The sequence below is a fragment of the Garra rufa genome, chromosome 10 (genome assembly GCF_049309525.1).
Source record: "Garra rufa chromosome 10, GarRuf1.0, whole genome shotgun sequence".
In the NCBI taxonomy this organism is placed as follows: Eukaryota; Metazoa; Chordata; class Actinopteri; order Cypriniformes; family Cyprinidae; genus Garra; species Garra rufa.
In genome coordinates this window covers 42,301,941-42,327,021 of record NC_133370.1, presented here as the reverse complement: position 1 = coordinate 42,327,021, position 25,081 = coordinate 42,301,941, and the positions used below count along the sequence as shown (strand labels likewise).

The 25,081-nt window shown below is 38.5% G+C and overlaps 1 protein-coding gene across 1 annotated transcript in view; it reads right to left on the bottom strand.

The window, feature by feature from the left end:
* LOC141344586 (structural maintenance of chromosomes protein 6-like) overlaps positions 1–25,081 on the bottom strand; it is a 115,374-nt gene that overhangs the window by 49,392 nt on the left and 40,901 nt on the right. The window contains exons 11-22 of the mRNA XM_073849462.1: positions 24,548–24,694; positions 24,329–24,417; positions 24,063–24,227; positions 22,523–22,692; positions 21,835–22,036; positions 20,764–20,878; positions 20,489–20,649; positions 4,990–5,125; positions 4,806–4,886; positions 4,561–4,731; positions 4,181–4,318; positions 3,974–4,098 (exon numbers count right to left, since the gene is read on the bottom strand). Coding sequence (XP_073705563.1) covers positions 3,974–4,098; positions 4,181–4,318; positions 4,561–4,731; positions 4,806–4,886; positions 4,990–5,125; positions 20,489–20,649; positions 20,764–20,878; positions 21,835–22,036; positions 22,523–22,692; positions 24,063–24,227; positions 24,329–24,417; positions 24,548–24,694 — 1,700 coding nt within the window. The remainder of the gene's footprint in view (positions 1–3,973; positions 4,099–4,180; positions 4,319–4,560; positions 4,732–4,805; positions 4,887–4,989; positions 5,126–20,488; positions 20,650–20,763; positions 20,879–21,834; positions 22,037–22,522; positions 22,693–24,062; positions 24,228–24,328; positions 24,418–24,547; positions 24,695–25,081) is intronic.

Here is a 25,081-nt window from a genome sequence, read left to right as displayed (position 1 = left end):
GTCCACAGAAAACGCATGTAAATCCCCTATGCACTTAGCCAAAGCAAGAGCAAGAAGTGCAGTTTTGAGAGATAGCTCCTTTATAGCAATTGATGCTAGAGGCTCGAATGGTGGTTGTGATAGAGCTCTTAGCACCACCTATAGGTCCCAGGGCGGGACTGAAGAACGAAAGCGGGGTACAGTGAGAAGAACAGCGGGCAGTGCGCATTCTCGCTCATTGCAAACAAGTTCCCTTCCGCTCATCCGTAGCGGGCCCAAATTTTCCTCCCCTTCCATGAAAGCATGTCCGTCCCGCAGTTCAGGAGACCTGGGATATGAACTGCTCTGATGGAGAGAAAGTGACGGTCCGCCCATAGCAGGAGATTCGCTGCCTGTTTGAACAGAGCCCTGGACCGTACACCTCCTTGGTGATTTATGTACGAGAGCACAGACATGTTGTTAGTGCGAATCAGTACATGCCACTGCTCCAACTATGGCCGAAAATCCTTTAGAGGTAAGAACACTGCCTCCAGCTCCAATCAGTTTATGTGGGGTTATATGAGGTTCTGACAACAGCCTCAAAGCCAACATGCCCTTGCACACTGCTCCCCAGCCGCAAATCGACACGTCCATCGTGACCACGACACATGAAGTCACCAAGCTAAGGGGAACCTCGGCTGAAAAGATCTAGGTTGCGCCAAGGCCTCAGGGCTTTGATGCAGCTGCCAGAGACAATGATGCGCAAACAGCCTGAAGTCCACCCTGTCCAAGGGACTCGAGATTTCAGCCATAACTGCAGCGGGTGCATGTGTGGTCCAGATGACACACCGCCGAAGCAGACGCCATGAGTCCCAGCAGCTTCTGAAATTCCTTCAAGTAAAAAGAGCTGCCCATGCAGCTGAGTGTTTATATGGCTGATTAGCATGTCCCGTGAACGAACTACAATCAGCCAATTGTTCAGATAGTTGAGAATGAGCATTACGCTCATTCTGAGGGGGGAAAGTGCTGCATCCATGCACTTTGAAAACGCACATGGGGCCAGCTGCTGCTTGAAAGCGCGCCTTGGCATCACATGACTCATGGCCTTGGGGTGCTTTTGAGCCTCTGCAAAGCACCCAATAACAGACTCCACAGTATTGCCAAAGAGGCCAGTGCGAGTTACAGAAGTGTACAGCGGTGCTTTTCAGTCAGCATCCTTGAGGTCAGCCAGGTTTAACCACAAGTGCTTATGTAGAACGCCGCGCACAGATCCCTAAGGGTATACTCATTGAGGGCTCCGCCTCTGCCTTTGCAAGAGCTTCGCCTGGAAAACCTTCAGAAACGCCTTAGCATGCAGCGCGGAGGCCGCCTCGCCATCAGACGCATATGCTTTGTTTGCGAGGTGGGCGGTGGTTCTGCACGGTTTCGAGGGGAGGCTGGTATTTCAGGAGACCTGAAATACCAGGAGTCCAGCTTACTCCTGGCAGGCTCCTCTGGAGGACTGCAGGTAAGCTCCAGCTCTTCAACAGCCTTAGACAAAACCCTCATAAGCTCCTCCTGGAGGTCTGGGGGCCCAATGTTTTCTGGCTGATCAGACTCTGATCCCACCCAATCCTCTCTCTCCAAGGTTGAGATGGACATTGATTCATCGCCCTCCTCCTGGCCAAAGGACATGGGGACTATCTAATTAAGTCCCCATGAAATCAAAATAAAAGTTTTAGGGATTTTAGTATGAATATGTTAGCTTTAAGGTTATCTATAAGCTAGTGTGATCCAAAACAAAATTCACATTTACAAGTTATGAGCATTTAAAACTTACAATCTCTCTCTTCCAGCAATATTAATCAACAATTTTGATGACATCACGCTGCACTTCAGCTTCTCATCAAAACTTCTGTCCAATCAAATGCTCTCTAGAATCCGTAGCGGCCTGCCCCCTACACTATAAATAGATGTTGAAGCTGTGGCTGAGATCAGTCACTTGTTCACAATGTTAGTGTTTTCTGTAGAGGTCGACCGATATTGGATTTTACTGATACCGATAGCTAGGCTGGACCACACTGGCCGATACAGATTAATCGACCGATAATTTTTAAAATGGCTACTGAATGGAAAATTTTTAGTGCTCTATTATTCAAATGAAAAGTAGCCTACTGAACCATATTTTGTAAATGAATAAAAATATTAATATTAATTATATAATGATCATTACAGTTAGTTCCTAGTTCATTATTGTTAACAAAAGCAACTTTTTTTATTTAACTAGCCCAAATAAAAAAGACCTGTCAATGTCAATCAAAAATGTTTTCGATAAACAAATATAAACAAATATAAACAAATATCAAGGAAGGAAATTTATCTTATTATTTAGTGTATCTACAGAATTTTTAAATATCAATTTGAGGCAATTTATGATACTTTTCAAGAGCTGCACAAGTAAAATGAACGGTATGAGTGAGGTTGGACAATGTACAATAGCATATTAAGCCAAAAAATGACATGATTTATAATTCAGATTCAGGTTCACACAAAAACAATATTTTATACAATGGAATTCCATCCTTTATACCATTAAAAGGGTTAAAACAAGTATATAATTTATTATATTTATTTAAAACATAAATATTACTGTCTTAATTGTTTAGATTTTTAGAAGGCAAATTAACTTCTTTCATATTTACAACTCTGTGTTTGCTGCATAAAAAACATGGGTTGATATTTTCAATCAATTGACCATAAGCAGCTGAAAGAATTTATTGGAAATAACTCATTCTCTGTTACGAGGTTGTGCTTTACACCGTGTCTACATCAGACGCGAGTGGCGCGGCATGGCGCAACGCGACAAAATACATTAGAACCTATTATGCTGTCTACACTGGATGCGGCGCGACACAGCAAATCCCCGACAGTAATCTGCTGCTGCGTTCTATTTATGACGCGCTCACACAGAGTTTAAAAGATTTGCAACGGTCGCTTTGTCGCGTCCAGTGTAGACAGACTTTAGCTGTTACGGCCAGTGTAGACGCGGTGTTAGGAGCGCTGAATTGTTATGGTTTCCCTATTAACAGGTGTACACAAAGCAGCATTAATGCTGTTTTATCAGGCATGAAATGAAAATGACAACGAGAACAGTCGGTTCACTTCCGATATATTCATATAAAGACATCTCTTGAAATTATAATTAAGACTTATACTATTTAACATATTTATGGCCTTGCATTTGATACAACTAAATTGAGGAGTTTCTAAGGACTTGCAGGAGCCCTCTACTTTACGATAGCCCATCGGGCAGTCCGGTGAAATATTTTCGTAGCCCGACTGGAAAACACAATAGTCCCGGGATGTCGGGCTAGCGATTTTGCAAGCCCTGCATCTTTAAATATCTACACAAAGGTTACAGTATTGAAAATACAAACACATGGATATTGTGTACTTTCACTATTCAAGAACATTTGTGATTATCTAATTAAATCATGTTATTCACACACTGGGCAGAAGTGCAGCTCCGCATCTAGAAGAATTTGTGGCTATCTGGTATCACACGGCAGCGAGCACAGTCTACTCTGGACTTTGGCTCTGGTCCAGAGGTGCGACGGCACGGAGCAGATCATATGCACATGTATTAAACTAAACACGCCTAAGTATGATTATGATCACTCTTTTGTTTTAGTAAGAGTTTCATATCGAATCTAGCGGGTAATCTATTAGACTGTGGCTGTCATAAGCTGTCAAATGCGGCTTTACTGAGCTCTACGGCTCTGGCCTGAGCAGATATAAATGGAATGCTATTGGCTACTTTAAAAAGTGGGCGAGGCTGCTACATATGTCCGAACCTGTTTACATGTTTCAGTTGAAATTGCGTTACCACATAGAATAACGCTGCGTGTTTCAAGGCACTTCAGTGTACCTTTAAACATACATCTTTATTTCCTTCTTTTAATTTTTGGGGTGAACCACCCAGACACATTCTTTTGACAGGCTTGATGAGATTTCCCTGAAGACTGTGTCTATGTACCTGATGATAGTGTGCTGTGTGTTGATCTTGTGTCTGAGGCGGCTGATCTCGCTGTCCAAACTCTTTGCTGTTCTCCTCACATCCAAACGCTCGGGGGAAATTTCTAAGGCTTTTGCTATAGAAGCCTGTCAAAAGATAAAATTAGTCAAACAAACACAAATCTTTTCATATCTAGAGAATCAGTGTAAGATGCCAACATTTGCTCACCTGTAACTCTTTTTCCTTCACATTCAGGTTCCTCTTTAGTGTCTCAATCATATCCACATGGGTTTTCCACAATTCCTCATAGCGTTGTTTATGATGTTTACTCCTCGCCAACTCCTGATCACTGTTGCTCAATTGCTCCTACACTCAAACACAAAAAAACAATCCTGTTTAATAGGCAGGACACACAGATGATTAAGAATTTTACCTGCTGTGGACATGTTTCAATCAGTATTAAGTAAACCTGAAGCTCATGGTGCTTATTTCAAAGCTTAACAGTCTGGCATTTCTTAACATTAGCTAAGAGGAATTAGGACTGTGGTGAGTAAAAGCTGTCCACTGATGATGTTACACACACTCTTGAATAAAACTTCTTCTCTAACCTTAATGGGTTCAGCTTCCTCTGCGATGCTGTTAAAAGCTTCCCTCTGCTGCCGGTAGAGCTGCTCGGCCTCCTCATATTCCCTTTTGTGTGTCAGCACCTGATTCCGCACCGCTTCAAATTCCTCTCGACACACACTTATTCGGCTGCTGAGCTCCTCTAGTTCCTTTTCCTGAATATAGAAATAATGAGACGCAGAAACCCAAAGACACATTTATCTTCATAATGAGCAAATCAATTTGTTACCAAAGGTTTCAAGTCTTCTGACTGAGGTTCCGCAACATTCTGCAATTCTGTCAGCTCTGCTTTAAGTCTCCGATATTGTTCCTTTAAGTCAAAAAAACAAAAAACAAAAACTAAAAACATATATTAGAACACGTTCAGTTAAAACACTATAATGTGTTTTTTTGTATGGCAGGTATTGAATGACCTGAGCTGCCTTTTGGTCATCATAAGCTCTGCAAAGAAGAGTTTGGTTCTGCCTCTCATCCTCAGTGACCTGCTGCATTTCCTGCTGAAAGCGATCCAATTGTGTTTTCTGGGCATTTAAAGCAGATTGCAAATGTCTGCAGAACAAAGAAAATTAAAGCTGCAAGCAGCGATGAACGGGCCCTCGCACCCGGGCTCACCGCCGACCGGTGGCTTTAGGAAAACAGCAAACGGTGGGCAGTATGCTTTTAATACAGTAAATATATGAGAAATATGTCATAAGTCATTTAAATGTGCCAAACTTCCCATTGGCAGCTGGTGGCGCTATGCCTATAAATAGCATGTAGATGTGTTCAGGCCAGCACTATTATCAAACATATGAAGTTTGGTGCAGATTGACCTTGGTATGTTTGAGTTAGTGAAAGATATGATATATCCTGGTGTCAACAGGTGGCGCTATGATAATATCTGAATATTGGCCTTTAGGTGTCTTCAGGCCAGGACTCCTACCAAACCTCTGAAGTTTGAGGCAGATCAGACATTTTATGGCTGAGTTATTACATATGTCCATGGCAAAACATCAAACTTTGTCAGGCCGCCACGGACACGCCCTTTACTGAAACTCAAGATCTTCACAATTTAACATCTCTAAGGCCTCTAGATCAGACTGACCAAATATAATATTGATTTCATTAAATGTCTAGGAGGAGTTTGCTATAAACCTAATCCCCTGCAAGGACTTCAGATAATGCCAACTGTGAGCCAAATGTGAACATTTTCACTATATTCTGATGATGATGATAAGAACATGTAATTCATGATGATAACAAAATGTTATTATTGCTTGCATTACATTCACCACTTCTGCTTAAATCGTTACCTATCTGTACAATTTGTATGTGGATATTGCTTTGCTGGTGACTCCTGTTATAAGACATCACTCTTAAGCGCTACATAACTAAGAATCAATAAGGAAAACGGTGCACAGTTGGCAAATGCATTCACAGTAACCCTCTGCTAGTTTGGATTTTAAGTTTACTGAATTGAAAGGGTTACACTTTAAAATCAACACAGAGACACATACACACAAAATATAAAATGTTGCCATCCAGTTTCATTTGTTAACATTAACTATATTAGTTAACATGAACAATAATTAAATAGCATTTATTAATGTTAATTAATATTAAGCTAAAAAAAAAGTATTCATATATTGTTTAAAGGTAAATTAGTTTATGTACTGTGAATTAACATGAACATGAACACAGTTCATGTGGGTGTACAGCAATACACAAAGTGCTCTATAAACGCTTAATTCTTTCAAAATATCTTTAAAAATCAAGTTGAGTGTTTTAATGGGGCGATATATATATAACTGATCTTAAAATGATGGTTTTCGGATGTTTTGAACAGATAACAGCAAAGTTTGTTTTGTTGTCAAAGTTTGTCTTGAAATTTTTAATTATTATAATTTTATATTCAATAAATAACACTATGAAAATATTGTCTACAATGAAGATTATTCACTCATGCTTAAAAGTTGTATTTTTCTTAATCTTTTGCTATGTGACTGAATAGGACAAGTTCATGGTACAGTTCAGTAAAAATAAATAAAAAACAACAACTGCAAAATACAAACAATGAAAGATTTAATGACCCTTTATATTTTCTCAAAATATCAGACATATTTATGTCGATTACGCTACAGCAATGTGCATCTTCCTCAAAGATGGTCTTAAGCAAAACAGCATGTTCCACTGGTCTCTCTCCCTTACACCCCTCCCCCCTTCAGTCACTCTTCAGTGACTCAGTGGTGACTGAACACAGACAGGCACAGGCAGAGTGACAGCAGGTTTCTAATTTCTTTTTTTAATTTTCTTTAATTCATAGAAGCTTGTATAAAATTGATATTTACACCACTTGCTCAGAATGATAAGATCTCTGTGTGAAAAAAGTTGTAAAGAGTTTGGATGCTGCACTTTAAAGATATAAAAAAATTACGGTTATGTTTTTTTCCTACATCTTTAAAAAATCACCACGTCAACACCGTTCAAGATATCCCAAATTCGCTCGCAATTTAACATCTTCAGAATCTTCTCTTCATGTTAAAAAAGTTTGGTGTGAATACCTTATTTTTCTTAGAAGGAGTGTGAATTTGTTTACAGCCTGATTTTTCCAAAAATCCACATTCAAATCAAAATAGCCGGCTTCCTGTTGGTCTTAGCTAATGAGTTTGATTTAGAAAGTTGTCCAGATTGATGAGAACAATATATGTACAGAGTTTGGTGACTGTAGGAAAAACTAACCCCCCAACTTTTGTCAAAAGATGGCGCTATAGAGTGCCTGCTCCACGCCCATTTATGACCTTTTGCCAGTGTCTAACTATCATTAATATTGACGTGTGTGTTGAGTTTCATGAAATTCTAAGCATGTTATCTGCCTCGAAAAGACAGGAATCTAATTTTAAAGTTTGACACGTTGCCATGGCAACAGCATTTGATTTATCATCGACCCCTTTACATATTCTCATCGGCCGTGTTTTGACATGATTTTGATGAAGTTTGAAGAAAATCAAGTAAAATTAAGAGGCTGATTTCAAAGGATTTTGAAAATGACACGTTTCCTGCTGCCAGTTGGTGGCGCTATAACTTTGACTCATAATAGTCACATTTATGGAAGCGGCATCATACAACAAACAAACCGGTGAAGTTTCATAAGAATCAAGCAATGTGTGCAACAGTAATTAGACACTTCCTGTTTCTCATTTCTCGCCATAACTTTGTCGCCTTGCCACGGCCAAACCGTTTGAGATATCAAAAATCTGCTCGCAATTTAGCGTCCCCAATGTCTTGAGATCATGCTGACCGAGTTTGGTGACAATCCTCTGGAAACCCTGGGAGGAGTACGTTAAATTCCAGAGCATGCGCTTTTTAAACAGCCCTAAATATCTCACTTCCTGTTGCGTTCAGCCCATGACATAGAGTACAAAAGTTGTTTGGCTCAGTGAGATCTATATGTGTACCGAGTTTCATATCAATACGTGCAAGTATGTGTGCGCAGTACATCAAGTTTTCAAACTGTGTTCCAGGGGGCGCTGTAGAGGCCCTGAACCACGCCCGGGTCCCAGCCTCTGTGGCGTCCTGATGGCCGCAGATTCCGACGTGTGTGCAAATTTTCAAGAGTTTTTGAGTATGTTAAGGCCCCCAAAAGTGCCCAGAAGGTTTAAAAAAATAAAAAAAAAAAAAAAATTAAAGCTGCAAGCAGCGATGAACGGGCCCTCGCACACAGGCTCACCGCTGACCGTTGGCTTTAGGATAACAGCGAACGGTGGGCAGTATGCTTTTAATACAGTAAAAATAGGAGAAATATGTCATAAGTCACTTAAATGTGCCAAATTTCCTGCTGCCAGCTGGTGGCGCTATGCCTATAACTGATTACTGGCATGTAGATGTGTTCAGGCTGGCACTATTATCAAACATATGAAGTTTGGTGCAGATTGACCTTGGTATGTTTGAGTTAGTGAAGGTTATGATATATCCTGCTGCCAACAGGTGGCGCTATGATAATATCTGAATATTGGCCTTTAGGTGTCTTCAGGCCAAGACTCTTACCAAACCTGTGAAGTTTGAGGCAGATCGGACATTTTATGGCTGAGTTATAACAACTTCTATGTCCATGGCGAAACATCAAACTTTGTCACGGCGCCACAGACACGCCCTTTAACGAAAACTCAAGATCTTCGCAATTTAACATCTCTAAGGCCTCTAGATCAGACTGACCAAATATAATGTTGATATCATTAAATCTCTAGTAGGAGTTTGCTACAAGTCATTTCCTGTTGCCAACAGGTGGCGCTGTGATTATAATAGAATATTGGCCTTCAGATTGGTTCAGGCCAGGACTCTTATCGAACATGTGAAGTTTGAGGCAAATCGGACATTTTATGGCTGAGTTATAACAAGTTTTATATCCATGGCGAGACCTCGAAATTTGTCAGGCCGCCACGGACACCCCCTTCAACGAAAACTCAAGATCTTCGCAATTTAACATCGCTAAAGCCTTTTTATTAGACTGACCGATTTTGGTGTTGATCTGATTATATCTCTTAGAGGAGTTTGTTGCAGAGTACAGCCTGACACTTCCTGTTGCCAGCAGGTGGCGCTATGAGTAAAACTGAATATGGGCATGTAGATGTCATCAGGTCAGGAGTGTCATCACACATGTGAAGTTTGGGACAGATAGGACATTGTATGCCTGAGTTATAGCAACTTCCTTTTTCATGGCGAAACATCGAAATTTGCGAGGCCGCCATGGACACGCTCTCCAATGAAAACTCTAGATCTTCACAATTTAACGTCACAAAGGGCTTTAGACTAGACTCAGCAAATTTGGCGTTGATCCGAATAAATCTCTAGGAGGAGTTCGTTCAAGTACGACACCTGAAAATGGCAAAAATGACACAAATTTTGTTGAGAATATTAATATTAACCGACTTCCTGTTGGGTTCCGGATTTTGCTCCAAGAGGCTTTTTTGTAGGTATTGGTGTGTTACATGTGAGTCCCGATTTCCGTGCATGTACGTGAATCACAGCTGAAAGCGCACACCGCTGAACTTCTAAAGGTGGCGCTGTCGAGACATTTTGCCACACCCACTTCTGCAACCCATATCAGACGTAAATTTTCGCCAGGTTTGATGTGTGTGCAAAGTTTCATGAGTTTTCGGGTATGTTTAGGCCCTCAAAAATGCGATTCATTTTGAGAATAATAATAATAATTAAAGCTGCGAGCAGCGATGAACGGGCCCTCGCACCCGGGCTCATCGCCGACCGGTGGCTTCAGGAAAACAGCAAACGGTGGGCAGTATGCTTTTAATACAGTAAATGTAGGAGAAATATGTCAAAGTCACTTAAATGTGCCAAACTTGCCGCTGCCAGCTGGTGGCGCTATGCCTATAACTGATTATTGGCATGTAGATGTGTTCAGGCCAGCACTATTATCAAACATATGAAGTTTGGTGCAGATTGACCTTGGTATGTTTGAGTTAGTGAAATATATGAGATATCCTGCTGCCAACAGGTGGCGCTATGATAATATCTGAATATTGGCCTTTAGGTGTCTTCAGGCCAGGACTCTTACCAAACCTGTGAATTTTGTGGCAGATCAGACATTTTCAGGCTAAGTTATAACCACTTCTATGTCTATGCAGAAACATCAAACTTTGTCAGACCACCACGGACATGCCCTTTAATGAAAACTCAAGATCTTCACAATTTAACATCTCTAAGGCTTCAAGATCAGACTGACCACATATAATGTTGATTTAACTAAATGCAATCAATGCAAGGACTTCAGACAAATGCCAACTGTGAACCAGTATGCTACAAATGATGATAAGAACATGATTCATGATGATAGCAAAATGTTATTATTGCTTCCTTTACATCCACCACTTCTGCTTAAATGTCATTGTTACCTATCTGTACAATTTTTGTGTGGATATTGCTTTGCTGGTGACTCCTGTTATAAGACATCACTCTTAAGTGCTACATAACTAAGAATCAATAAGGAAGACGGTGCCCAGTTGGCACATGCATTCACAGTAACCCTCTGCTAGTTTGGATTTTAAGTTTACAGAATTGAAAGGGTTAGACTTTAAAATCAACACACAGACACATACACACAGAATATAAAATGTTGCCATTCAGTTTTATTTGTTAGCATTAACTATATTAGTTAACATGACCAATACATAAATAGCATTTATTAATGTTAATTAATATTTAGCTAAAAAAGTATTCATATAAAGTTTATGTACTGTGAATTAACATGAACATGAACACAGTTCATGTGGGTGTACAGCAATACACAATAAAGTGCTCTATAAACTCTTCATTCTTTCAAAACATCTTTAAAAATCAAGTTGAGTATTTTAACGGGGTGATATATATATATATATATATATATATATATATATATATATATATATATATATCACCCCGTTAAAATACTCAACTTGATTTTTAACTTGATATTTTTAACTTGCCATAAAATGTCCGATTTGCCTCACACTTCACATGTTCGATTAAAGTCCTGGCCTGAAAACATCTGAAAGCCAATATTCTGTTATAATCACAGCGCCACCTGTTGGTAACAGGAAATGACTTGTAGCAAACTCCTCCTACAGATTAAATGATATCAACAGTAAATTTGGTCAGTCTGATCTAGAGGTCTTAGAGATGTTAAATTGTGAAGATCTTGAGTTTCGGTTAAAGGGCGTGTCTGTGGCGGCCTGACAAATTTTGATGTTTCGCCATGGATATAGAAGTTGTCATAACTCAGCCATAAAATGTCCGATCTGCCTCAAACTTCACAGGTTTATATATATATCAAGTTGATATATATATATATATATATATATATATATTTATAACTGATCTTAAAATTATGGTTTTCAGATGTTTTGAAGAGATAACAGTAACGTTTGTTTTGTTGTCAAAGTTTGTCATAATTTTTTATTATTATTATTTTATATTCAATAAATAACACTATGTAAATATTGTCAATCAATGAAGATAAATTGATCATGCTAAAAAGTTGTATTTTTTTAAATCTTTTGCTATGTGACTGAATAGGACAAGTTCATGGTACAGTTAAGTAAAAAAATAAATAAAAAACAACAACTGCAAAATACGAACAATGAAAGACTAAGTGACCCTTTATATTTTCTCAAAATATCAGACTCTCAAAGATCAGATATATTTATGTAATTAAAATACATATGTGCATTTTTTGTTCAAAGATGGTCTGTAGGATGGCTCTCTACTCTGTCACCCTCTCTGCCTCTCACCCCTCCCCCCTGCAATAATGAGCTTCTCTGTGCCTGACTGAACGCACACACATACTGTAGAGACATTCACCAGAGTGACAGCAGGTTTCTGAGTTATTTTTTTAATTTTCTTTAATTCATAGAAGCTTGTATAAATTTTTTATTTGCAGCACTTGCTCAGAATGATTAGATCTCTGTGTGAAAAAAGTTTTAAAGAGTTTGGATGCAGCACTTTAAAGATATAAAAATATTTTTTACTATATCTTTAAAAAATCACCACGTCCACACCGTTCAAGATATCCAAAATCCGCTCGCAATTTAACATCTTCAGAATATTCTCTTCATGTTAAAAAAGTTTGGTGTGAGCAGCTGGTTGTTCTTAGAAGTAGTGTGCATTTGTTTACAGCCTGATTTTTCCAAAAATCCACATTCAAATCAAAATAGCCGGCTTCCTGTTGGTCTCAGCTAATGAGTTTGATTTAGAAAGTTGTCCAAATTGATGAGATTAATATATGTACAGAGTTTGGTGACTGTAGGAACAACCAACCCCCCAACTTTTGTCAAAAGATGGCGCTATAGAGTGCCTGCTCCACGCCCATTTATGACCTTTTGCCAGTGTCTAACTATCATAAATATTGATGTGTGTGTTGAGTTTCATGAAATTCTAAGCATGTTAACTGCCTCGAAAAGACAGGAATCTAATTTTAAAGTTTGACATGTTGCCATGGCAACAGCATTCGATTTATCATCGACCCCTTTACATATTCTTATCGGCCGTGTTTTGACATGATTTTGATGAAGTTTAAAGAAAATCGAGTAAAATTAAGTGGCTGATTTCAAAGCATTTTGAAAATGACACACTTCCTGCTGCCAGTTGGTGGCGCTATAACTTTGACTCATAACAGTCACATTTATGGAATCGGCATCATCCAACGAACAAACTGGTGAAGTTTCATCAGAATCAGGCAATGTGTTCAACAGTTATTAGACACTTCCTGTTTCTCATTTCTCGCCATAACTTTGTCGCCTTGCCACGGCCAAACCGTTCGAGATATCAAAAATCTCCTCGCAATTTAGCATCCCCAATGTCTTGAGATCATGCTGACCGAGTTTGGTGACAATCCCATGGAATTCCTGGGAGGAGTACGTTAAATTCCAGAGCATGCGCTTTTTAAACAGCCCTAAATATCTCACTTCCTGTCAGGTGGAGCCTATGACATAGAGTACAAAAGTTGTTTGGCTCAGTGAGATCTATATGTGTACCGAGTTTCATATCAATACATGCAAGTATGTGTGCGCAGTACATCAAGTTTTCAAACTGTGTTCCAGGGGGCGCTGTAGAGGCCCTGAACCACGCCCGGGTCCCAGCCTCTTTGGCGTCCTGATGGCCGCAGATTCCAACGTGTGTGCAAATTTTCAAGAGTTTTTGAGTATGTTAAGGCCCCCAAAAGTGCCCGGAAGGTTGAAAAAAAGAAAAAAAAAAAAAAAAAAAAAAAAAAAAATAATTAAAGCTGCGAGCAGCGATGAACGGGCCCTCGCACCCGGGCTCACCGCCGACCAGTGGCTTCAGGAAAACAGCAAACGGGGGGCAGTATGCTTTTAATACAGTAAATGTAGGAGAAATATGTCAAAGTCACTTAAATGTGCCAAACTTGCCGCTGCCAGCTGGTGGCGCTATGCCTATAACTGATTATTGGCATGTAGATGTGTTCAGGCCAGCACTATTATCAAACATATGAAGTTTGGTGCAGATTGACCTTGGTATGTTTGAGTTAGTGAAATATATGAGATATCCTGCTGCCAACAGGTGGCGCTATGATAATATCTGAATATTGGTCTTTAGGTGTCTTCAGGCCAGGACTCTTACCAAACCTGTGAATTTTGTGGCAGATCAGACATTTTCAGGCTAAGTTATAACCACTTCTATGTCTATGCAGAAACATCAAACTTTGTCAGGCCACCACGGACATGCCCTTTAATGAAAACTCAAGATCTTCACAATTTAACATCTCTAAGGCCTCAAGATCAGACTGACCAAATATAATGTTGATTTAACTAAATGCAATCAATGCAAGGACTTCAGATAAATGCCAACTGTGAACCAGTATGCTACAAATTGCCTATTTTCTGATGATGATGATAAGAACATGATTCATGATGATAGCAAAATGTTATTATTGCTTGCTTTACGTCCACCACTTCTGCTTAAATGTCATTGTTACCTATCTGAACAATTTTTGTGTGGATATTGCTTTGCTGGTGACTCCTGTTATAAGACATCACTCTTAAGTGCTACATAACTAAGAATCAATAAGGAAGACGGTGCCCAGTTGGCACATGCATTCACAGTAACCATCTGCTAGTTTTGATTTTAAGTTTACAGAATTGAAAGGGTTACACTTTAAAATCAACACACAGACACATACACACAAAATATAAAATGTTGCCATCCAGTTTCATTTGTTAAAATTAACTATATTAGTTAACATGACCAATAAATAAATAGCATTTATTAATGTTAATTAATATTAAGCTAAAAAAAGTATTCATATAAAGTTTATGTACTGTGAATTAACATGAACATGAACACAGTTCATGTGGGTGTACAGCAATACACAATAAAGTGCTCTATAAACGCTTCATTCTTTCAAAATATCTTTAAAAATCAAGTTGAGTATTTTAACGGGGTGATATATATATATATATATATATATATATATATATATATATATATATATATATATATATATATAACTGATCTTAAAATTATGGTTTTCAGATGTTTTGAAGAGATAACAGTAACGTTTGTTTTGTTGTCAAAGTCTGTCTTAATTTGTTATTATTATTATTTTATATTCAATAAATAACACTATGTAAATATTGTCTATCAATGAAGATAAATTGATCATGCTAAAAAGTTGTATTTTTAAATCTTTTGCTATGTGACTGAATAGGACAAGTTCATGGTACAGTTAAGTAAAAAATAAATAAAAAACAACAACTGCAAAATACGAACAATGAAAGACTTAGTGACCCTTTATATTTTCTCAAAATATCAGACTCTCAAAGATCAGACATATTTATGTAATTACAATACATACAGTATGTGCATTTTTTGTTCAAAGATGGTCTGTAGGATGGCTCTCTACTCTGTCACCCTCTCTGCCTCTCACCCCTCCCCCCTGCAATAATGAGCTTCTCTGTGCCTGACTGAACGCACACACATACTGTAGAGACATTCACCAGAGTGACAGCAGGTTTCTGAGTTATTTTTTTAATTTTCTTTAATTCATTGAAGCTTGTATAAAATTTATATTTCCAGCACTTGCTCAGAATGATTAGATCTCTGTGTGAAAAAAGTTTTAAAGAGTTTGGATGCTGCACTTTAAAGATATAAAAAATTAGGGTTATGTTTTTTACTACATCTTTAAAAAATCACCACGTCAACACCGTTCGAGATATCCAAAATCTGCTCGCAATTTAACATCTTCAGAATCTTCTCTTCATGTTAAAAAAGTTTGGTGTGAACAGCTGGTTGTTCTTAGGAGTAGTGTGAATTTGTTTACAGCCTGATTTTTCAAAAAATCCACCTTCAAATCAAAATAGCCGGCTTTCTGTTGGTCTTAGCTAATGAGTTTGATTTAGAAAGTTGTCCAGATTGATGAGAGCAATATAAGTACAGAGTTTGGTGACTGTAGGAAAAACTAACCCCCCAACTTTTGTCAAAAGATGGCGCTATAGAGTGCCTGCTCCACGCCCATTTATGACCTTTTGCCAGTGTCTAACTATCATTAATATTGATGTGTGTGTTGAGTTTAATGAAATTCTAAGCATGTTATCTGCCTCGAAAAGACAGGAATGTAATTTTAAAGTTTGACACGTTGCCATGGCAACAGCATTTGATTTATCATCGACCCCTTTACATATTCTTTATCGGCCGTGTTTTGACATGATTTTGATGAAGTTTAAAGAAAATCGAGTAAAATTAAGAGGCTGATTTCAAAGCATTTTGAAAATGACACGTTTCCTGCTGCCAGTTGGTGGCGCTATAACTTTGACTCATAATAGTCACATTTATGGAATCGGCATCATACAAGGAACAAACTGGTGAAGTTCCATCAGAATCAGGCAATGTGTGCAACAGTTATTAGACACTTCCTGTTTCTCATTTCTCGCCATAACTTTGTCGCCTTGCCACGGCCAAACCGTTCGAGATATCAAAAATCTCCTCGCAATTTAGCGTCCCCAATCTCTTGAGATCATGCTGACCGAGTTTGGTGACAATCCCATGGAATTCCTGGGAGGAGTACGTTAAATTCCAGAGCATGCGCTTTTTAAACAGCCCTAAATATCTCACTTCCTGTTGCGTGGAGCCCATGACATAGAGTACAAAAGTTGTTCAGCTCGATGAGTTCTATATGTGTACCGAGTTTCATATCAATACGCGCAAGTATGTGTGCGCAGTACATCAAGTTTTCAAACTGTGTTCCAGGGGGCGCTGTAGAGGCCCTGAACCACGCCCGGTTCCCAGCCTCTGTGGCGTCCGGACGACGGCAGATTCCGACGTGTGTGCAAATTTTCAAGAGTTTTTGAGTATGTTAAGGCCCCCAAAAGTGCCCCAACGGTTGAAAAAAAATAAAAATAAAAAAAAAAAAAAAAAAAACAAATAAGAATCCTTAGAAGAACAATAGGGCCTTCGCCCTTTTGGGCTCGGGCCCTAATAACCCTTAGAAGAACAATAGGGCCTTCGCCCTTTTGGGCTCGGGCCCTAATAAGAACCCTTAGAAGAACAATAGGGCCTTCGCCCTTTTGGGCTCGGGCCCTAATAAGGTTTTGATCTTTCTTGGTTGTCGATCAGCTGAACAGAAATCTGTCCATATAAATACCAAATCCAAGACAACATCAAAATGAATGAAAAACATCCAAGTAAAATAATAAATAACCAAATGGAGATAAAAAAAAGTTAATGACAGGGTCTCAGTGCAAATGGGAGGCTTGACAATGGAAAAGTTTGAAAAAAATTTTTTTTTTAAATCAGATTAGCTCGTGATCCGGTGTATTCCTAGCCTGGCTAACGCCAGACCACGTTATTACTTCGTCATGATTCGTGGTCTGGGAACCACATGTTCATTTTCTCGTATTTGAGGCGTGGTTTACGAATGCCCAGAGCCGTTTATTGGGCGCTACGAATGTCTATCAAATGCGCCTGTGCGTAGCTCATAGCCATCGTTTCAATCATATCGGATGACGTATACAGAGCGATGGTTTAACGCCAAAAGTTGCTCTTTTTTCAAAATAAACTTGCGTTCTAAACTACTTAGAACACTATCTAAGGGGCCGTTCACATGTCGCGTCTTTTGCGCGCTAAAGTTCGTTATTTCAAATGTAGACGCGCGGTATGCGCGCATAATGGAAGCGACGTGGTTGCGACACGCTCACGTTTTCCATGCGCAAGCTACAGAGCGGTTTGGAAAGGAGAAAGCGACGCGCCTAGCGTTTTCCACGCGTTTTTAGGCGCGAAATGTGAACGGCTGCATCGAATGATAACTTGCTGCCATGCTGGATCCATAGTTATAAACAAACTGCTTCGGTGAGTTGCATAGAAGGCATCATCGTCTTGCTGCTTCCTCCCCGTTCTGTGATTGGTTCCCTATCTGAGGTGAAAATTTGGTCCATGGTTTCCATGCTACCTTCCAGCGTGAATAAAATCGCGCTGCGCGGAAGGCAGCATGGGAACACCCAGGCTAGTGTATATTCCATGCTTCAGATCGGATCAGTTCAATGCTGTGAACTTGTCTATTGCATATGCTGTGAGTTTAGAGCGTGTTTGGGAATGCAACAGACACCAGTTTATGGCAAATGATTACAGCATTTCAGATTTGTAGTGAGATGCATTTTTGTAAGCCAGTTTTAACTGAATCTGGAATTTTCCTTAAAAATAAAAGCTCTACTGCCATTTCCATTACAATAAAAGCTTAAAAGTGCAGTATGTATTGCTGACAGTGAGCACTTTAAATGTGTAACGTTACTGGAGTCCAAATGCAAAGTATCTCTTTTAAGTGTAGAAATGAGGAAAGAAATATTGTAATTTTCCTACTGTAGTGTAAAGCAAAAATAATATACCTAATATATATTCATTTTCATTTATTTTACAGTGCAATTGTTTTACAATATATGGCTGTCATTATTACTGCCATGGGGGCCAAGCACTGAAGGATCATCTTCAGACCATGCTGGCAAAAAGTTACGAATTTCAAGTTGATTTGTCCAACTGATTAATGCGCAAACAAATTCTATATAAATGATAGAAAAAAATGGATGTGAGGCTATATCTCTGGAATGGTTTGGTGTATTGAGACCAAATTTGGTGTGTGATATAACAAGCATGAACTGAGGCAAACTGCAGTGTTTCGGCACAGTGCCATGTAGTGGCCAGGAGATAAGAAAAATGGCTATTTTTGTTCTCAAGGATTTGGTCAAAAATATACATTTGCTGCTTGCAGCTATATTTATTGTTATTATTACATTTACATTTAGTCATTTAGCTATAATTTGTTTGATTTCCTAAGTGTGTATGTAATTTAGACAGTACATCACAACTAAAAAGAAGGTTGAGTCCCCTTTAAAGTTTACAGGTAGGTACAATTCACTTGTCATGGGTGTGTGTACAAAGCAAGAAGATGAGAATTCAACGGTCTTTTAATAAATCCAAACAGGTGATTTCAATAGGCAGGTAAATCCAATTAGTAGCAAACACACACACACACACACACACACACACACACACACACACACACACACACACACACACACATGTTGGGTTTACATGTTTTATGGGGACATTCCATAGGCGTAATGGTTTTTATACTGTACAAACCTTACTTTCTATCGCCCTACACCTACCCTACACCTAAACCTAGCCCTCACAGGAGATTGTGCACACTTTTACTTCCTCAAAAAAACTCATTGTGCATTATTTATAAGCCTGTTTCCTCATGGGGACCTGAGAAATGTCCCCACAAGGTCAAAATCTACTGGTATTCCTATCCTTGTGGGGACATTTGGTCCCCACAACGTGATGAATACCAGGTACACACACACACACACACACACACACACACACACACACACACACACACACACACACACACACACACACACACACACACACACACACATGTTGGGTTTACATGTTTTATGGGGACATTCCATAGGCATAATGGTTTTTATACTGTACAAACCGTACTTTCTATCGCCCTACACCTACCCTACACCTAAACCTAGCCCTCACAGGAGATTGTGCATACTTTTACTTCCTCAAAAAAACTCATTGTGCATGATTTATAAGCCTGTTTCTTCATGGGGACCTAAGAAATGTCCCCACAAGGTCAAAATCTACTGGTATTACTATCCTTGTGGGGACATTTGGTCCCCATAACGTGATGAATACCAGGTACACACACACACACACACACACGCACACACGCACACACGCACGCGCGCGCACGCGCACGCACACGCACGCACACGCACACACACACACACACACACACACACACACACACACACACACACACACACACACACACACACACACACACACACACATACACACAATTAAGATCGGGAAAAACACACTGAACGGAACTCAACTTAAATAGACAGGGTAGTGAGACACAGACAGGTGTGGGTGATTGACATTTACAGGACCAACCAACTATGGGCACAAGAGGGAGAAACCAACTAAAACATTCCAACGGATGTGTGACAATGGGCAAGACAAACACAGACAGTCCAAAGGGGCATGACATCACTTTTTTCGGACTCAAGTTTTCTTAGTTAAGAACTAGGAGCTTTTAATTTTGAACTCTCAAAGTGCATTAGATAGAATAAAACTTTAAAATGGACTAAATTATTATTATTTTTTAAATCTTCAGTTTTTTTTTTTTTTTAATATTGCAATAAATATGGTATTGTGGACTTCCATATCTTGAGATTTTGATATCATTACATACCTGTTATAAATAATTCTAATGTGCTGATTTGATGCTCAAGAAACATTTCTTATTATCCTCCACATATATTGTGGAAACCATGATTAATTTTTTTTCAGGATTCTTTGATGAATCCAAAGAAAATAATTTATTTGAAACAACAATGTTGTAACGACATAAATACCTTTATTATCACTAATACTAATTCTAATTTTCATCTTAAAAACATAAAGTGTTGCTCTTAAATTGTCGCTAAATGGTTGCTAGGTTGATCTGTGTGATTGGTACAAGTCAACTAGAGAGACAGATAGTAATGTTACTATAACACAATGTATCACACCCAGGCTTACCATCAGACCAATTGTCTGTTGCAGTCTGTCATCTGCTGCTTTAAATGCTTGAGCTCCTTAAAGTCACCTGGATTTTTTTTTGACATGATTGATTGACATACAGTAATTAGCTGTCAATGTTTTCAACGTTCCATCAGCTAGAAATAATCCTTCTAAAAAGTGATTTCAATGATAACATTTTTCTGTGTCATCTCAAATAGTTGTTTTTCCATCTCATCAATTTCTGTAAAGCAAGGCAGTGTTGCCACCAGGCCCCATGCTTTTGATCAGAATATGTTGCATGTCGAAATGAATCCAATTAGCTCGAAAATAAATTTAGTATTTTCAAACCTGATTTTCTCTTCGATATCTCTGCTGAGGTATTGTGCTCTGTTCTGTTCGGAGCAATAGTAACGGTTAGAGTAGACCTGGTCCCCCGCACATGTAAAGGCCTCCCTGCAGTTGAGTGGTCGGTCTCCAAAGTGCATAACTCTTCTTGCATCTCCAGCGTTCTGTGGAAAAAAAAAATTAAAACAGAGAGAAACAGAGCTCTTCACTTCCAAGGATGTTGAAACACGTTATGATCAAACAAAGAAAATGCTTGTGGGCATTTCTTATGGTCGTACCTTGATGAGCAGAATGGTTTCAATTCCCCTCATGTCGATCAGGCAGTTGGCCACAACTGGATTCTCAATATCAAGTGCCTGGAGCACAGTTGGATATTCAGGGTGATTGACAGCCCTGAAAACAAATACAAAAATATATAGTGCTTTGAGTGACAAACTTATACTGGCTATAAACCAAGAAGCTAAATATAAGCTGACACTTTCTAAGTGACATTAGTAAGAAAAAAAGTCGGTGGTCAGCTTTGTTTATTTCTGTCTTTTTACAAAACTTTAAATATACTGTGGTAAATGTGGATTGTCTAACATTTAAATAATTGCTTTTAGGTCAACAACAACAGGTTTAAATGCACTTAAGGTCAGAAAAATTTATCAGAATATCCATTTAATATTAGAATCATTTCAAAACGATTAGTTCGAAGCAGTGACTGGTCTTTCTGTATACAATGCAAGCGAATCATGCCCACAGCTAAAATGTAGCTGCTAAACTGTAAAAACTTCACAAAACAACATTCTTTGTCATTCATAGACACAACTACATTCTTTATTATTAAAGAAAGTAATTAAAACAGTCTACAATAATAGGAAATAGTAGTTTCAGTGAATTTTCATTACTATTTCAGTAAGACAGTAATACTGTGGTTTACCTGGAAACCTAAAGCTGCACTAGGTAAACATCACATATTAGTACAAAAATCTTGATATTTTGAGCAATCAATTGAAAATGTACACATTACATATTAATCTTTTTTTTATTAAGGTAATATGTTTCCTAGTGATGTTTATCATTAACAGGCAGAAGAATCAAAATTATGACTACTCGTTAAAGGGGCTCGGAGTTGAATCTTTCTTTGATTTATCATGGACCTTTTTGATTAACAAATTTGCACACTGTTTACATTAAAAATGCTATGTATACAAACTGCAATTTTTTTTTTCGAAAACCCAAATGACCTGCTCTATAATACCATGACACCAGAGAATTAAAATAAGGCAGAAATTGAAAAATTACAGAAAACAGTGGTAATCATTCCTAAAAGAGATATCAGGTCAGTTGAGGTGATCTCTAGTTACCCATTCCTACCACCATAGACCGTGTTAGTAAATGTGCTGACGATGATCTGAGGTTTTTTGCACTGCTGGAAGTAGTGACTCATGATTCTCTGTAATTCTCTCTCGTCAGCGTGGTTATCGCAACAGAAAGCTAACATCAGAGCCTTCAGACAACACTCCACTGCAAGACCCAGCTCCGGATCCCGCAATCGGATACAGAATCCTAGAAACAAAATAACCTATAAACAAAAAAATACCATACAACACTGTTTCTCCGGAAGCCCAAAGTATACTTCAGTTTTGACACAAAAACACTTATCCACACATATCCTTTCAAAGTATAGATTATTTCACTGCGTACATGAACACCAGAAGGTTTCATACTTGGCCAGTGACCACCCTATTTTTCTCAAGAAGTGATGATGAATAAAATTATCTGTGTACTCTTTTAATCTTTCAAGTGTTGTTTCCATCTCCAGGATTTTTTTTTCATGGCCTGGGCCAGTGTTGCTACCTTGTGGATTAACTAATAATTAAAAAAAATAATTAATTAAATTGAGCAAGCAAGACGGATATGGAAGCTTAGCGTACAGAGTACGCATGGTTAGAAAAATTGGACTGCATGTTTAAAAACTGAAATATACTGGGCTTAAGCTCTAAACTATATTCTGAAACAAAAGAAAGAGAAATAGCCCATCAGGATACTTACCGAGCGGTCCAACAGGTTTTCTCTTGAACTGACCCCGCCGATCAGCCTCATCTATAGCCCTCAGCAGTGCCGGCATCTGCTCACCAAAACGACAAAGTCGACTGCTTTCCAATGAAGCCAGGTTACGTTGCTTAGATTCCATCGCTTGCTGCAGGCCCTGCCTTTCATGGCTACAAAATGAAGAGAAAAGGAAAATCATTTGTTGTATAATCAAAATCCAGTGAAACCACTAATGAAATGCTTCTATTTTAACTTTTCCCTATTTAACCCTCAGGGGCCACACCCACAACTTCTACAGACATGTGCATTTTGATTCTGCTTAATGATTCCTGCGTTCGCATTTTAATGTAATTTTTAAACTATTTAAAAATCGGGTTCGATGCGGGTTCCCGACCTGTGTCCGTTCTCGAACATTTCAATGCATTTCCACTGCAAAAAAGGTTGTTATCCTTATAAACACAGCATTTTATTGTCTTGAGTGAACGTAAATAGGTGAGAAAGAAAACACATGTGTAACAGTATTTTTAGATCTTTGTTCGGTGTTAAAGAGACAGTCATCTAATAAACACGCTGCCTGTCATTAATTTTAATCAAAGAACAAATAAAAATTATTAACTGACTGAATATCTTTTATAAATTTAATGAGGATTAATCAATATTTCATTTATAAAAATAAAACTATACTGTGTTTTTAAACTTTTGATTTCGATTTATGCTATTGCTAATTGATTTGTTTGTTCCTATTTTATTACTTGTCTTTGACAATTTAATGTTTTATTTTATATTAGTCTAGTTTTTTTCTGAGGTATTTTTTGTTAAAACCATAGGCAAAAAAACAGAATAAACATGTTTGACATCTTAATGTTTGACTCAAACCTTTAACAGATTTTTTTTTATCTTATTGAAATCGGAATTAGGAATTGATAAGAATCAGAATCGATAAAATTAAAACGATACCCAACCCTGACTAGGAGTAGATGAACTGAGCAGAGCGGTTGGGGGAAAGGTGTATAGACGAAGCCTTGGGCATTTAACGAAAATTGTTCTAAGCAAACCTTGCTTTTCATAATGATGAGTTTTGTAAAAATTTACCCGTTTTTAGAAAGGTGGTGCAGAGAAGAGCAAGAATAATGTACAGTATGTGGAAAATGTTTTTTTGAACCTTAAACCACGTAAACACATTGCATTAAACCAAATACACAAAATAATGTTCTTTCAACAACATCATATGACCCCTTTAATTTGATGTTTGTAATACTGTAATTTATCCTCATAGCTGGTTTGGTTCAAGGCTTATAGCTCTTTAATAAAGACCTTTAAAAAATCCCTATGAGGATTTTAGTTCTAACTGATGCAACTAATATATGATATAAAAAATATTATTTACATATATCTTTACTTACAAAGTATTATCCATGACTAATATCCATGAATGGTGTGAATTTTCCAGGCATGAACATTTTAAATTTCCCAGATATTTCTAAGCTTGATCATAGGATCCCTGTATTTAGAAAAGACTTTTACCAACAACTGTACTAACCTCATTCTAATCAGTTTCTCTTTAGCAGCGGAGCAGGCCTGTTTAAACTGATCGATCTGCTGAGCCAGGGTAGAATCCTGGAAACTTAGATCTTCCAGCTCAGCCTGAATGTGATTCATCCTCTCCACACGAGCACGAGTGTCAGCTGAGTTTGACTGACTTATGCTGGACAGAGAGGAGGGGTTGGGTCATAATAAAAAAAGCTGGAAATGATACAAGGATAATGTGGCATAACACTGTTTCCTTTCGGCACTCTTTTGAAGTACCTGTGTTTGAGTTCCCGGATTCGCTTGTTAAGCTGATCTTTATCCTTTTCAAGGTCTCTCAAGTTAGTCTTTTTACGATGGAGACCAGCCTAAGCCAAGTAGAATGAAAACACAAAAAGGAGCAAAGTAAATTTCTCCTTTATCCAATTACCACTGAAATTTGAGCACAAAGTTTCTATTTCCCTCTTTATAGTGTTGTGCATGCATGTGAATGTGCACCTCAGCGGTTTTGTGGACTCGGCTGCGCGCCTGTGCTTGGTTCTTCAGTTCGGCACACTGTGGCTGCAGCTGCTGCATCCGCACCGTCACACCCTCCAGCTGATCCTGCAACTCTCTACATGTCCTGTTGGCCTCCTGAACTTTCCCCTACAAACAAGAAAAACCCATATAGACCCACTGCACATTACTGTGAATCTACATAATTAGATTTTCATTAAGCATTTTCTACACATCAAAATGACTAGGGCTGCTGTCTGTGCACAACCCAACAGAGCTGTGTAATAATGGCAGAAAACATTGAGGGTTTAACACAGGGTTGCAAATATAAGCAACTAAAGGGCCTTTCACACTGCATATTGATTCCGGAAAATTGCCAGAGTGCTTTCTGTGTGAACACAAACATAGATTCCAGAAATAATCCCAGGTTGGGGACTAAGTACCATTACTGGGATCAGTCCCGGAAGGAGCGCTGTCTGAACTAAAGCCAGGACTAATGTTGTAAAGGCTATATTGCGTTATCGTGCAACTCTTTTT